Source organism: Pan paniscus, chromosome 9 (genome assembly GCF_029289425.2).
Source record: "Pan paniscus chromosome 9, NHGRI_mPanPan1-v2.0_pri, whole genome shotgun sequence".
In the NCBI taxonomy this organism is placed as follows: domain Eukaryota; kingdom Metazoa; phylum Chordata; class Mammalia; order Primates; family Hominidae; genus Pan; species Pan paniscus.
Window position 1 is genome coordinate 19,965,762 of NC_073258.2, and position 15,568 is coordinate 19,981,329.

Consider the following 15,568-nt stretch of genomic DNA (forward strand, 5'->3'; position numbering starts at 1 on the left):
ACACCTCCTGGGCTGGCTGGGGATGGCAGCACCTACCTGCAGAGGCTCATTGTTCCTTTTGGGCAGGGAGGGGAGGAGCTGGGCACTGGGATATGTGCCATCCGAGTAACCAGCACTGCCTGATGCATATGTCCAGGTGCCTCCGGAGTCATTCTGTGAGCTGTGGATCCGGGACACCAAGTACGTGCAGCAGCCCTGCGTGGCCCTGACTGTGTACGTGGCCATGTGCCACAAATTTCATGTGTGCATCGAGTGGCGGCGCTCTGACTACTGCCGTGAGTTTGCGGGGCAGGGGGACCCTCCATTGTGACTATTGTTCCCGTCCCCTGTTAAAGTGGGAAAAGGTTCCCGGCCCCAAGTTCATGTATGCTTTCCCAGCTTTAATCATTCATGGATTTATGTACATTAGTAAATTTATAAATATTTCATATGTTTAATTTATATTTAATTTTTATATTATATAAAAGTACATTTTATACTAATGAACACATATTTATTATGATTCATATGAACATATTAACACATAGTAATTGTATTGTTATTTTAGTATTTGCTTTCTTTGCGTCTCTTCTCTGTAAGTGGAGACTGTAACCATCGCCCTCGCCCAGGGTGGTTTTGAGGATGTGGGGGAATGTGTGCCGAGTGCTCACATAGACCTGCCCCACGGACACCGTCCAGCACACCTTTATTCCCTCTGCTTCCTTTTTGCTCACGTTTCTCTTCTTCCAGAGTTTCCCTTCCTTCCTGCAGGAAGGAAATGAGATCTGCCTCCTCCTCCCCCAATTAGGTTTGACTGGTAGGGTCGACAGGGGTGGCCTGGGCTAGGGTAGCTTGATTTATAAATGTGAACCTGTCCAGAAAGGCTGGGATTGGCTCACAGGAAGGCCACACCCACAATATGACAAGTAAAAGAGGAAAAGACAAAAGTCCTCTTGGGTCGTGTTCTTCAAACTGTGGATCCCAACTCAGCAGGTATGAAATCAATTTAGGGAGTCAGCACCAGCATTTTAAAAAATACAATAGAATAGAAAATACCAGTGTGTATTGCTCATAGAAAGTTTAGGTATGATTTTGTAAAACAGATTTTTTATTTTATATAGAAGCGATTTTCAATCCTAAATACCCTTTGAAATCACTCAGACAACTTGAAAATGCATGGGCCCCACAATCAGAGATTCAATTGGCCTGGGGTGGGTTCCCCACAATGATACCTCAAAAACTCCCAAAGGATTCTTTTGTAGTCGAGTTTGAGGACCACTGTTCTACATGCTTGTATTAGGCCACAATGTAAAATCTACTTTTTACAATCAAAAAAGTTTGAAAACACTGATCTAGAGCAAGGGGTTGGCAAACCTTTTCGGTAAAGAGCCAGAAAGTAAGTATTTGATGACTTGTGTGCCATATGGTCTCAGTCATAAGTCCTCAACTCTACCTTTTTTTGGTACAAAAACAGCCTGAGACAGAATATAAATGAACAGGCATGGCTGTGTTCCAATAAAACTTTATTTGTGAAAACAGACAGTGGGCTGGATTTGGGCTGTGGGCTGTACTTCGCTGAGTCCTGATCTAAGGAAGGAGGTGATGTCACCAAGCCCTTTAACTTATGCACTCTCTGCTGAGGTGCTGATGACACTCTGAGCCCTCTCCTCATCCCCTCCTGTTCTTTTGGCCCTCAGTGGGTAGCCCTGCCTGGGGTCTGAGGTAGGCCTGGTGCCCACTGTGCCCCTGCAGCCTTCCTGTGCTCCAGCGACTCCACATACCAGGCATGTGTGACAGCCTGTGAGCCACCCAAGACATGCCAGGATGGGATACTAGGGCCTCTGGACCCAGAGCACTGCCAGGTGCTGGGCGAGGGCTGCGTCTGCTCCGAGGGCACCATCTTACACCGGCGCCACTCTGCACTCTGCATCCCGGAGGCCAAGTGCGGTAGGTTCCTCCCCTCCCTGAGTGGGGGGCCTCCAAAGCCGGCCTCAGCCTCGCCTCCTGCTGTCCACAGCTGAGTCCCGTCTGCATCCTTTCAGGTCTGCTTAGGGGTGGCCAGTAACCCAGGGAGAGTCTAGCCTGGGAAGGTCTGGGCTCACCTTCCTCAGTCCCTCGCACCCTGCCATTCCCCTCTGCAGCCTGCACTGACAGCATGGGGGTGCCGAGGGCCCTGGGGGAGACCTGGAACAGCTCCCTCAGCGGCTGCTGCCAGCACCAGTGCCAAGCCTCAGACACCATCGTCCCGGTGGATCTGGGCTGCCCCAGTCCCCGCCCTGAGAGCTGCCTGCGATTCGGGGAGGTGGCCTTGCTCCTACCCACCAAGGACCCCTGCTGCCTGGGGACTGTCTGTGGTGAGTGTCCACCTTCACTTCCTTGGACGTCAACTGTAAAACAGTTAAAAGGTTCCAGCCCTGCACACCAACCCTGATGGATAGGACAAGGCCTAGGAAAAGCAAAGTGTCTTGTAGGGGGTGAGCTTGGAGGAGGGGAGAACCCTCCCTGGGGGCAGGGGCAGAGGCTCAGGAGTCAGTGCAGGGAGTGCTGTGGAGCCAGGCAGCCTGGCCACTCTTCCTCCCCCACCTGTAGCCTTGTGGCCTCGGGCAAATTATTTCACATCCTCTGTGCCTTGGTTCATTCTCCTGGGACATGAGCTGACGATCGATCGGGCCCATCTTTGGGGTTGCTGTGAGATGGGGTGCGTGTCAATGGATGTTAGCTCTTGCTGATCTTCTGTCCCAGCCCTGAACCCTCGTGTGACCCTCAATGACCTCATCTAGGAGTATGGGTCCTGGGGGCTGGGGGGAGGAGTGGGGCCAGGCGTCCAGGGGTTGGGCAGTTGTCCAGTGTTCTCCACTGGAGAGCAGTGGGGACATCCGGCCCCGAGGTGACAGGCCCTGTGGTCCCCGGGGCCAGTGTGTAACCAGACTCTGTGTGAGGGTCTCGCCCCCACATGCCGCCCAGGCCACCGCCTCCTCACCCACTTCCAGGAGGACTCCTGCTGCCCCAGCTACAGCTGTGGTGAGAGGCCCGGGGTGGGGAGGGTGGGGGACGGACTGAGGGCAGTGGGGGGAGGACAGCTCTGGGGGCAGGGGCCCCGGGGTGGCCAGGCAGGTTCCTCTCCCAGCACCTAAATTCAGCTTTTTCCCCAGAGTGTGACCCAGATCTCTGTGAGGCAGAGCTGGTCCCCAGCTGCCGACAGGACCAGATCCTGATCGCGGGCCGCCTGGGGGACTCCTGCTGCACCTCCTACTTCTGCGGTGGGTCGCCGCCACCAGACGCCAGCGCACACAGCCTGATCACAGTCCGCCGGCCTCACCCCTGTGTCCTTGGGCAGCTGGGAGGAAAGGCTGGGGGTCTTCAGATGGGGTGGGCAAAGGGAGAAGGACAAGCTCACTGTCCAGGAAACAGTGTGGGAGGAAGAGGACACCGACCCCGTGTTCCCCCTAGATTACTAAGCACGAGGAAACTGGTGCTTGTTCTGTGTAAGCCTTGGGGTGGACATGAGGGAGAACTTCCAGATTCTGATTCCAGAACGGATCACGTGAGACCATGCGATGCTGCCGTTAGTTAGCTCCTGCCACACCTGGGTTGTTGAGGAGGCCCCACCCCCAGCAACGTGCTGTGTGCCAAGCCCCTATGAGAGCACTGCTGTGACAGCATTGACCCTCTTCCCCCTCAGCCTGTGGCGACTGTCCAGACTCCATCCCCGAATGTCAAGAAGGGGAGGCGCTCACCGTGCACAGGAATACCACGGAGCTCTGCTGCCCTCTGTACCAGTGTGGTGAGTCCTGGCTGGGCACATGGCGGGCTGCGGCAGGAAGGGGCCCTTCACAGAGTTCCCACCCCGGACCAATGGGGGTTGACAGGGAGCAACAGAGCGCCCCCAGGTGGTGAGCTCTGGAGGGGCCGAGCAGCTGAATCCAGGACGAGTGCAGGCCCACCTGAAGAAGCTGGGTCAGGCTGTCAGGCTGGAGGGTGGGAGGTCCAGGCCTGTCCCCTCCATGGAGGCCCCCAAGGGCCAGACAGAGGCTAGGGTTGAAGGACAAATACTTGGGTCCCTCCATCCCCCACAGCACTGATAAGAAGTCCTCATTCCCTGACTGACCCAAGGCTCCCCTTCAGGGTCCCTTTTGCCACTGTGTCGCCATAGTGCCCGCTCCTGGAGGCTGTATCACAGAAGGCCCTGTGTTGCAAAACCTCTGAAGCTCTTTTATTTTGTAATTATAAATAAAAGTATGCTTTTTCCAATATTTTTATAGGGCCTGGTACCTGTATGTATGATACTGTATATACATGTAGACATGTATAGTATGTGCATATCATGTACTGTGTTCATAGTACCTTGATATAGAATGCACTATGTGCATAGTACCACAGTAGTAACTGTTAAGCATAGTGCAGCCAGCATTATGGACTGTAAGCAAACCTAATGGATGAAAATGAACAAAATGGTTCTATTTAAATATTATTCAATTTACAAAAATTGCTTTGCACACTGATAATAGGAGAAGCATGAGGTTTTTTCTTACACAGAACAGAGTAGGAGAGGGGCTTCCACCAGGACACCCAAGGGCTTCTCTGATTGGTTCAATGTGAAGAGCCACCTCCGAAACAATGTAGGCTCCCATCCCATGAGAGTTGCCCAGATGACCTGGCCGCACCTGACCAGGAGCTGGTTGGCCCACTTGCCACAGTATTTGCAAGACAGATGTGAGGACAGATTCACTATCCTTTCTCCTTCTCTTCTGTCTTTCTCTTTCTATCATTACCCCTCCCCCTCAGCCCTCCTCCTGTATTCACGTTTCTTTCCATGTTTCTCGGGGGGCAGCCTAGTCCTATGGATGGAGTATGGGCATAGTCAGTTGGTTTCTGAGCCTCAGTTGGGCTGTCTACCAGCTGTGCAGCCCAGGGCAAGTTCCTTACTCTCTGAGCCAAGGTTGCTCATTTGTAAAATAGCGATGCTATAGTATCTGCCTTGAGGGGCTGTTGTGGAAATTAGAGATAATTTTTGTGAAGGACCAAATGGTCCTTGGTATGCAGTAGGTGCTCCAAAACAGAGGCTGTTGATATCATCACTTTCTCCCAGTCTTCGTCATACTTTTGCTATTACAAAAGCACTGTATATGCATTGTAGAAAGTACAAATTCCAAGTAAATGCAAGAAAATGAAAATACCACCTTCCTACCTGCTAGATAATTCCACTGCCAATGCTTTAGTGGATACATATCCTTCCAGATTCTCTCTATGGCTTTATATAGATGTGTGTGGTTTACCAAAATCAGCTCATCCTGGACATACTCTTTTTTTTTAAACTGGCTGTTTTCATTGAACAATCACTACCTTTCCATGTTAATACATTTTCAACTCATCTCATGCCCAGTCTGTTTCTTCCTGTTTGTCCAATCCAGGATCCAGTCCTGGACCATGCATTATAATGACATGCCTCACATCTCTCATGCTAGCACAGGTCCCTTTTCCTGCATGACCTCCCACCATAGAGTCCATGCCATGACCCTGCAGAGAGGCCCCGCTTCTGGACTTCGCCAGTTGCTTTCTTTTGGAGCTGCTTACCTTGTTCCCTGGGCCTCTGTGCTTCCTAAAACTGAAATTTCCATCTAAGGATTGATGGGTTCAAGTTAAAAATTTGGGGCTAGACAGTGCGTGCATGAGCTTCATAGCACATCACATCGGGTGCCACACACTATCTGGCTGAGTCACAAGAATTGATGTTAACATTGGCCCAGATCAGGGTGATGACCATAATCCTAAGATCTCTCCATCTTACATTTTTCCTCTTCCAACCAGAAAATAGCCTATTACTTTGACACCATAAAAATGCCCTCCCTCATAATTTTTTGGAACACCATTTGATAATCCTTGCTTGTGCCAATAACTTTATTAGTAAATCAAGTAACTCTTACAATTTTCAGATCCTCACCTTTAGTGCTGACCCTTGCCCCTCCCCTATCCACCAAAACGTTGCACCCAGGGAGTTCCCTCACCCCTTGCCTTGTTCTCCCAGCAAATGAGAATGGCTGAGGAATCCTGAACTGAGAAAAGTCAGCCTAAAAACTAGGAAGAAAGGAAGTGCGGGCCCTGCAGGGTAGCATCAGCTGAAGCAGGGCATGCTCAGGTGGGCCTCAAGTGGATGAAGTTTCCACAGGGTGGGAAAGGTTGTGTTAGAACGGGATGTTCCCCGTCAGCAGACCTTACCCTAATGGCTGGCTCTCCTCGGACCACCTCTTGCAGGGTGACTCCAGATTGAGGAGGCCCAATTTAATGAGCTTGAGGTTCTGACCCTGTCATGTCACCAGTGCCTCACAGGCACAGCACCAGGACCTGAAGTAGCTCCCTGGGGAGACTTCGGGTGCCCAGACTCTTCCCTGAGGCTCTGAGGACAGTGGGGGTCACTAAGGAGGAGCTGGGGGTAGCCTCTCTTTAGCCAGTGTTGCCCTTCTGAGGATTCACATCCCCAGGTGCCTGTGACTGACGTGTCACCCACCTCTCCTTCCCCACAGTGTGTGAGAACTTCCGCTGTCCCCAAGTGCAGTGTGGCCTGGGCACTGCCCTGGTGGAGGTGTGGAGCCCCGACCGCTGCTGCCCCTACAAATCCTGTGGTGAGTCCGTGGTCAGGACAGCCTCCCCGCTGGGAGATCCAGTGGCCCTGCTGAGGAGGGGTTGAGGGAGCCCGGCCTACCACCGTCCACTCCTCTCAGATCTGTCCCCTGCAGGGTCTCTAGAGGAAGCCACGAGAATCACCTTCCTTCTGCATCCGCACTCCAAGTGCTGAGCATTCCTACAGCCTTTTCTCTCTAGGATAAAAGAAGGAAAAAGCAAGTTTCCCATTCCAAAGAGGGGTTCCGTCTTAAAAAGTCCTTACTGCGGCCAGGCACGGTGGCTCACACCTGTAATCCCAGCACTTTGAGAGGCCAAGGCGGGTGGATCATGAGGTCAGGAGTTCAAGACCAGCCTGGCCAAGACGGTGAAACCCTGTCTCTACTGAAAATACAAGAAAATCAGCCGGGCACGGTGGTAGGTGCCTTTAAGAGGGTGGACATTGCAGTGAGTCAAGATAGTGCCACTGCACTCCAGCCTGGGCGACAGAGTGAGACTCCATCTCAAAGAAAAATAAAATAAAATAAATAAAAAGAATAGGCTCTGGACCAGGTGAAGGGATTAATCCAGGTGACAAAAGGAAACCTGTGATTGGCCCATCTGCCTATTTATCCTCGCTCCACACCCAGTGGAGAGCTTGGTGTTCAGAACCCATCACTGCCCACCTACCTAACCAGCGGAGCTGCAGGCCTTCTCCTGCCCCCAGGGATGGAAGGAGGCTGAGATTTGGGCCTCTTCCTCTCCTCTCCCAGGCCTGGCCTGGAGCTGGGTCTTCAGAAGACGGGTTGTGCCAGCAGTGAGAGGTCCAGGGTACCCAGGGGATTCCTACCTGGACATCCCTGATGAAGTGGGGCCTGGCCCCTTGTGTTTTTCAGAATGTGACTGTGACACAATCCCGGTGCCCCGGTGCCATCTGGTATGGAGACGCTCCTCCCCCAACACTCCCTGGTCTGCTCCCCTTTCCTTTCCTCTCTATCCCCTCCTCTAGAGAATCTGCTCCTTTAATCTAGTGCAAGGAACCCGGGGTTGCAAGTCAGCATTCTTTTCCCAAGCTCTGCCACTGGCTTTCTGGGTATGGTGCCCTCCTTTGTAAAGTGGACATAATCATGCTTTAGAGTTGTGGTAAGGATTAAGTACAATGAAGATGAAAATTATCATGAAGATGATAGTGATGATGCTGATGGTGGCGATGATGGTGGGGACAGTGAGGAGGATGGCGGTGGTGACGGTGGTGATAGTGCAGTGATGATGGTAATAATGCAATGATGGTGGTGGTGGGGTTGGTGAGGATGGTGGTGGTGGTGACGATGGTGATAATGCAATGACAATGGTGGTGGTGATGGTGAGGATGATGGTGGTGGTGGTGGTGATAATGCAATGGTGATGGTGGTGGTGGGGACAGTGAGGATGGTGGTGGTAGTGACGATGGTGATAATGCAGTGGTGGTGGTGGTGATGGGGATGGTGAGGATGAGGGTGGTGGCAGTGATGGTGATAATGCAATGAAGATGGTGGTGGTGGGGATGGTAAGGATAATGGTGGTTGTGGTACTGGTGGTGGTGGTGATAATGCAATGGTGATGGTGGTGGTGGGGATGGTGAGGATGATGGTGGTGGTGACGGTGATAATGCAATGATGATGGTGGTGGTGGGGACAGTGAGGGTGATGGTGATGGTGATAATGCAGTGACGATGGTGATGGTGGTGATAATGCAATGACAATGGTGGTGGTGGGGACGGTGAGGATGATGGTGGTGGTGAAGATGATAATGGCAATGATGATCATGATGTTGATGACAATCATGACGGTAGCTAATGTTTACTGAGAGCTTACTAAATGCCAGGAACTTTCCTAGGGCTTTCATGTGTATTATTTATTCTCACAACAACCCTGTGAGGTTGATTCTGTTGTTTTTTCAATCCTGCAAACAAGGAAGCTAAGGTTAAGGTCATGAAGCTAGTATATCATGGAGCCAGGGCTGACACCAAGGAAATCTGTCTCCAGAGATCATGCCCTTAGCCACCAGGCTGCATGGCCACTGAGGGAAGTGAAAATACTTTAAGAAATGTGAAGTCGTGTTTACAGTCCTTTTCTGAATTATATGTAACCCTCCCCACCCCAGCACACATTTCCTCTCACTCTGTCCCCCATTTCCTCCCTCCTTAACATTGCTGAAGAAAGGTGAGAAGTAGTGTGAGCCACCCGGAGCTCTGTCCCTCTCTGTGAAAGGGGAGGACACTGGACAGTGCTCCTCATTGGGGAGGCCTGGTAGCCACACTGGGACTGAGCTTCCAGGCTGCTGAGGGGCCCCAGGCCTGCCAGCCCCCTCCTGCCCACCACAGGGAGGGACTGACGTAGAGAGGGGCCCAGGTGGCAGACTGCTCCTGAGGGCCAGGCTGGCCCCCAACCCAGGGTGCTGACTGCCTCTGCCCCACCCAGTGGGAGAAATCCCAGCTGGACGAGGAGTTCATGCACAGCGTGGAGAATGTGTGTGGCTGCGCCAAGTACGAGTGTGGTGAGTGGGGGAAGCCTTGGGGCAGAGCCAGGCAGGAGGGGCATGGGTGCCTGGGCTCTGGATGACCGTTGCCGCCCTGCATGCTCATCCAGTGAAGGCCCCGGTGTGTCTGAGCCGCGAGCTGGGTGTGATGCAGCCCGGCCAGACAGTGGTGGAGCTCTCTGCAGATGGCGTGTGCCACACCTCCCGCTGCACCACCGTGCTTGACCCTCTCACCAGCTTCTACCAGATCAACACCACCTCCGTGCTCTGTGACATCCACTGCGAGGCGGTAGGGTGCAGCCCAGGGCGGGGTGGGTGAGGTCAGGAGGGCTTGCCCGGCAGACCTTGGGTGCTCCAGGAGCCAGAGGAGCCCTTGAAGCTGCCCTAAACCCCCAGGACAAGTCAGAGGGGCCCTCAGAAACCTCTGTAGAAAGTGCCAAGAAAGGGACTGGGTTGGGAGAGGTCAGAAGGGGAACAGAAGGGATGGATTTAGTGCCTGGAAAGAGTGAGTGTTGACAGACACAGCACACATTTATTAGGTGCCTACGGAATGCCTGGCACATTCCCTGTCCCTTTGGTTTGCGTGCTTGTGTTGCTACTATTTGGTGAGCACTTCTTCATGCCTAGTACTTAGGATGGTGACTGGCTTCTAGTAAGGGCTAAATAAATATTACTTGGATAAAGGAGGTTAGAATTATTCCCATTTTTCAGAGGAGAAAACTGAGGCTTAGGGAGACTCTGTCATTTGTCAAAAGTCCTACAAGAACTAAGACTCAAATGGAGGTCTGTCTGGAATAAAAACTGGCATCCTTACTTAGCAGAAGTGGCTTGGAAAGGGTGGAGATGCTCTTTGCTGTGAGGGAGGCTCAGGGTAGATACAGGGATGATTAGCTGCCTGTGACAGAAGGAGGCTGGGAGCGCCTCTTCTCGAGCACTTACAGAGGGCCCTTCCAGGCTCTGGGGTCCCTCACAGATAACCATGCAGTGGGAGAGCCAGGGTGGAGGTGGGCATCTGGCTGAGGCCCACCCCGCCCTGGCCTGTAGAACCAGGAGTACGAGCACCCGCGGGACCTCGCTGCCTGCTGCGGCTCCTGCAGGAACGTGTCCTGTCTCTTCACCTTCCCCAATGGCACCACCTCCCTGTTCTTGGTAAGCAGCCCCCTCACTGCCCACTTAGGAGGGTGTCCCAGAAGGGGACACCAGGACTAGGGCCCTCTCTGGCTTGCAGGCCAGGGCTGGGTACAAACAGGCTCCCAGACCCTATGGGTTTGCGCAGGCTGTCCATCTGGCCACAGCTCCCATTACCCACTTCTGTGCCCTCCAGCCCGGGGCATCCTGGATCGCAGACTGCGCCCGCCACCACTGCAGCAGCACGCCCCTGGGTGCCGTGCTCGTCCGCTCTCCCATAAGCTGCCCACCGCTCAATGAGACTGAGTGTGCCAAGGTCAGTGCCTCCTTCTCCACTGAGGCTGTAGGCCAGGGGCATCAGCTGTCTCACTGGTGGTGGGGTGGGGGCCCTGTGTGCAGGAGTGCAGGAAGAAGGGCTCCCTGGAGCCTGTGCCTGCACTGCCACCCCAAATCCATATGTCTCTCTGCATTTCTTTTTGCCCTGACCACATCACACCCTGCCTCTTCACACATCACATGACCACATGCAGATGTGCACAAACACACACTGTTACATGTTCTAGGCACATTCAGCCAGACACCAACACAGGCCACCAGCCACTCACACACCACACACTCCAGGGACATTCACATCAGCATGCCAATGCACACACCACGCGTCATCACACCTCAAGGCACTCACATAAGCACACTCTTGCACACACATGCCACGCAGATGCAGTTCAGTCCTGTGATGGCTGGCAGGTGTCCAGCACTAGCATGGACAACTGTCAGTATGGGCGCACCTCAGAGAAAAGGATTTCCTGGAAGGCTTGGGGTTATTGTTGAATTATTAAAGTCCCTGAGATTAATAGTGGACATTTGAAGATTTCCGACTCTTCCCTAGAAAACAAATATACACAGACACTCAATGACACTCATACACACACCCACACATGCAAAATCACACATGTACACACAGATGCTCATGTATGTGCTCACAAAATCACACACACATACTGAGACCTGCCCCCCAACACATACACTTATGTACAAAGAACTGTCCCATCCATTGTTTTACCCATTTCATTATAGAGGAGGAGGGCTTTAACGGATACTTGCCCCCATTTTAGAGATGGGAAAATTAAGCCTAGAGGAAGAGGATGATTTGTCCAGGGCTGAGGTAGAGCCCAGGCCACTGACCCAAGTGGGTGACCCCTGCGCCCCTCCCCTCCCTTATCCTCTGTGCTGGGAAGCACTGGCAGTGGGGTAGGCAATGGAAGACATGAGGGGAACTGCCCCAGGAAAGATGGGAGGCCGTGCACCATCTTGACCCAGGCTCCCGCCGCAAGGGGGCTACGTGCAGCCTTAGTGGCAGCTTAGCCCCCGTGGCTCTCCCATGGCCTGGCAAGGGGCCTATGCTCCTGCCCTGGGGCATCACGGGGAGAGAAGAGTCAAGACTCCTGTACTCTGCCTGTTTCTGGGATCTTGGCTCCCGGCCTGGACAGGGGTCTCCACACCTACCTACCTCCCCCGACTTCCTCTCTCCAGGTTGGGGGTTCCGTGGTACCTTCCTTGGAAGGATGCTGCAGGACCTGTGAGTGAGCATGGTGGGGGCCCAGGGGTGGGGGGCTCTGATGGGGGCACAGGGTGTCATGTCAGGGGACAGAGGACCAGGTTCCTGGCCTGGCACCTAAAATGATAGCTCTTCTGGGCTGAGTAGATGAAGGGATAACACCCACACCACAGGGCTCATGGCACTGGCGCAAATATGCAGATGGCTGGAGGCCATGTTTATGTCCTTGTTCCCACACAAAACCTCTGCTTCTTGTCACAGCCAGAGGACATTGGGGCATAGCATTCAGGAGGTCAGTAGCTCACCAGTTACTTCGCCTACTCCTGCCCCTGCCAAGGCCCCCAGCCCAGATGCTCCCACATAAAGTCTCCCATAGTCAGACGCCCTGGTCTTGGAGGAGCCTCCTGGGTGGGATTCAGGCCTCCAGGGTCCCTGACAGTCTGAGTGCGAGCTCTGTGCACCTGTCCTGATACCTGGCTCCTGGAGCCCTGGCCATCCAGAACTGTAGCCCCCAACCCTGTGCACATGCACATCCCAGTCAGCCTCCGCTTTACACCACCTTCAATCCCCCACCCACATCTTTCCCCTGTGCCTGTCCTCCTCCTAGGGTGCTCAGACCCCATCTCCAGAAGGCAGTAGAACTTGGGGCCCTGTTACGTGCAGTTCACATACTCCAAGAAAGCCAGGCTTGGGGCCTCAATGGCTGATCCCTGACCCACAAACTCATGTTCCCTGAACGTCCTGTGTGCTCCCATGTGACCTGCACCCCATGTCCCTCTCCCCAGGTTCCCCGGGGACCCTGTTTCCCGTGGTCCCCGTTAGTCCCGCCTCTCCTCCACGGGTTAGTGTCCACTGTCGCCCAGGTACTCCTCTCGGAAGCCCACTGCACTGGAGGCAGGCAGCCGCATTGCTATGTCCAGCAATGTCCCTTCTGCTAGATGGCCTGATCTCTGGGGGCAAAGGAGGGGGAGGGCCCCTGCTCCCCATGTCTGGCACAGGCTATTGGGCCTGCAGTGCATGCTGGGTAGTGAGCTGTATCCCCTGGGCTTGCATGGGAAAGCTTCAGCAGGGCCCGCTCACCTGGCACCCACCAACGCCCCGGACTGCCACTGCTTTGCTCTTGCTGGTCACTCAGCCAGTCTTAGTCCAGGACCCAGAGGGCCATGTCAGGACAGCCCTTAGTTCTCCTGCCTCCTGGAGCAGAGAGGGAAGACAAAGTGGACTTAGCTATGGCCAGAAGCCATCTAGCTGGTGTAGTAGGAAACCTCTGTGGTGAGGCTCAGAGACCAGAAGAAAAGATTCCATTCCATTTCTAAAGGGATTCCTGGGGTTACAGAGTGAGTGCATGTACCTGGCAAATATTTGTGGAGCTCCAACTATGTGCCAGACACTGTTCTAGGCACTGTAGAGCCTTGTGGAGCTGACATTTAGTGGGAGAGACAGAATAACAAGTATAAAAATATATACCAGGATGGAAGCATTGAGTTTTGTGGGGCCTGACTTATGCAATGTGGGGGGCTTCAATAAGAAGAAGAATACAAAATGTACAAATTCACATTAAAGTGTGAAAGGAAATATTTATTTAAAATGCACAAAGAACTTACAACAAATTCTGGAAGGGGCCTGTGCAAAAGAAGGCCATAAAGCTTATGATTCAACATCATAATTACCGATATGTCTCTGACAAGACAGTGATTGTCCCCTCGACAAATATAAGCAAGGGAGGGGTCAGGGAGGGAGGACTGAGTAGAGGCAGCGAGTTGCAACTTCAAGAAGGGGAATCAGGTAATGCCTGGGACAGGAGATATTGCAGCCAGTTGCTAAAGGAGGTGAGGGCGTGAATGAGCCGCAAGACTGGTTGTCTGTGAGAGGCATGGTCCAGGCAGAGGAAACCCACACTGGTTAGTTTCCATCCCTGTAACAGCTCTGTGAGATGGGTGAATCCCTGGTCCAATTTGATAGCTATGGAAACCAAACAAAGCATCCCATTAGAATGAAGCATCCCACTAGAGATTGGGGTTTCTATTCATTTAGGAAATTGCATAATCTTAATGCTAGAAGCCCTCTCAGGATGGGAAAACTGAAGCTCAGAGAGGGGTAAGGGTAAAGTGGCCAACACAGCTTAGAAATAGGCATTAGGGCTGGGGTGGGGAGGCAGCCTCACTCTGTCCCCAGATGCTTCTCTGCCCTAGCACAGAGTCCTCAAGGGGGCCCTGCTGGCCTTCCTGCCTCACTTGCTCACACTGCTCTGTTTCTGCCTTCCTGACTCCACCTCCTTCCAGGGCATTGGGTTAAAAGGCTTTCCCTGGATGGGGAGGGGCACTAATGCATGGGTGCTAATGCTGGAAGAGAGACCCTCCAGCATGACACTAACTGCCCTGGGCTGGCCCATCCTGCTGCCCCGAAGAAGCCTGATCTTGGCCACAGCTGCCTCATCCCCCTGTCCCCCCAGGTAAGGAGGATGGGCGCTCCTGCAAGAAGGTGACCATCCGCATGACCATCCGCAAGAATGAATGCAGGAGCAGCACCCCTGTGCGTGGTGCCCACAAGGCAGTGGGGCAGCAAAAAATGGGATGGAGGGGGTTTGGGGGTGTGAGCACCACAGACTGCCTCACTGGCCTGCCCATTCCAGGTGAACCTAGTGTCCTGCGATGGGAGGTGCCCATCCGCCAGCATCTACAACTACAACATCAACACCTATGCCCGATTCTGCAAGTGCTGCCGTGAGGTGGGCCTGCAGCGGCGCTATGTGCAGCTCTTCTGTGCCACCAATGCCACCTGGGTGCCCTACACAGTGCAGGAGCCCACCGACTGTGCCTGCCAGTGGTCCTGAGGCCTGGGGGCCCGGGCTAGCTGGACCACCTCTGCCAGCCCCACTTTCTGTTTCCAGCTGGCCCAATGTGAATGGGGGTATTAAAGGTGGTAGAAACCTGGCACGTGTTGAGCATGGAATGGTGGGAAGAGGTCACAGGAGTAACCAGAAAGGGTCACCCCTGCCCATCCTGGCTCCCTTTCTGGGCTCCCCATTTTCCACACATGGGAAAGTGCCACAGTTGAGGGCTCAGGGAGCTCACCTCTGTCCCTGGTTTGAGATGGAAAATGGGCTTTAGGTCCAGGGGCAGCAGCCTCTGAACCTCTGTGACCCTGGCCACAGCTCTTGGTGGAGGGGGTGAGAGCTGTGGGAAGATGGGAAGGTGCATGGTGTTTACATGGGAACCACAGCTGGACCCAAGACCAAGCACAGGGGCAGGATGCAGTGGCCCATTCTCTTGGCCTTTTTGACTACACAAGAAACCAGACACAGTAAAAGGAAAGAGGGCTATACCTGCAACACTCAGGCCTGCAGATGGCTGCCCAGAAGGAGTTCCCAAAGACAAAGATGGTGGATTCCAGGGCCCAGGTTGTCTCACCAAGATCTGTGAAATCAGAGTGAACTCAGTGACCTTCACATCTCCTGTAGTCCAAAGAAAGGTGCCTGGTGTCCTGGTATTGATGTGGTGATTCAGGAAAGGATTTGGAAGACCCAAGCCTGTACCCTTACCCCAAGGCAACCTTCCCAGCAGGCAGGCCGGCCTTGTGAGGCGGTAGTGGGGGAGTGAGACCCTCAGCACTACTTATCTAGGATGCTGGTTGACAGCCCATGCCTTTGAGGCCCTAGGTTGCTGAGGGGGTACCTTCAGCCTGCAAATGCAGCTCCAGGCTTTGCAGTGTGCCTTTTCTCCAAGGCCATGACAGAGTCGGGCTCAGAGGAGCCTGATTATGGGTTGTGTGGCTCAGCCAGTGCCAGCCTCT

General features: G+C 53.6%; 1 protein-coding gene across 2 annotated transcripts in view; it reads left to right on the plus strand.

The window, feature by feature from the left end:
• The window catches only part of OTOG (otogelin), a 99,865-nt gene extending 85,072 nt beyond the window's left edge, over positions 1 to 14,793 (plus strand). For both annotated transcript variants that reach the window (XM_003818215.5, XM_008971488.4), the window contains 15 exons: positions 137 to 275; positions 1,732 to 1,926; positions 2,121 to 2,333; positions 2,896 to 3,000; positions 3,132 to 3,239; positions 3,662 to 3,763; positions 6,501 to 6,599; positions 7,473 to 7,513; positions 9,036 to 9,111; positions 9,204 to 9,382; positions 10,138 to 10,242; positions 10,418 to 10,537; positions 11,752 to 11,797; positions 14,229 to 14,308; positions 14,409 to 14,793. In XM_003818215.5, the coding sequence (XP_003818263.4) occupies positions 137 to 275; positions 1,732 to 1,926; positions 2,121 to 2,333; positions 2,896 to 3,000; positions 3,132 to 3,239; positions 3,662 to 3,763; positions 6,501 to 6,599; positions 7,473 to 7,513; positions 9,036 to 9,111; positions 9,204 to 9,382; positions 10,138 to 10,242; positions 10,418 to 10,537; positions 11,752 to 11,797; positions 14,229 to 14,308; positions 14,409 to 14,609 (1,809 nt within the window). In that variant the 3' untranslated portion in view covers positions 14,610 to 14,793. The remainder of the gene's footprint in view (positions 1 to 136; positions 276 to 1,731; positions 1,927 to 2,120; positions 2,334 to 2,895; positions 3,001 to 3,131; positions 3,240 to 3,661; positions 3,764 to 6,500; positions 6,600 to 7,472; positions 7,514 to 9,035; positions 9,112 to 9,203; positions 9,383 to 10,137; positions 10,243 to 10,417; positions 10,538 to 11,751; positions 11,798 to 14,228; positions 14,309 to 14,408) is intronic.
• The last annotated feature ends 775 nt before the right edge of the window (positions 14,794 to 15,568 follow it).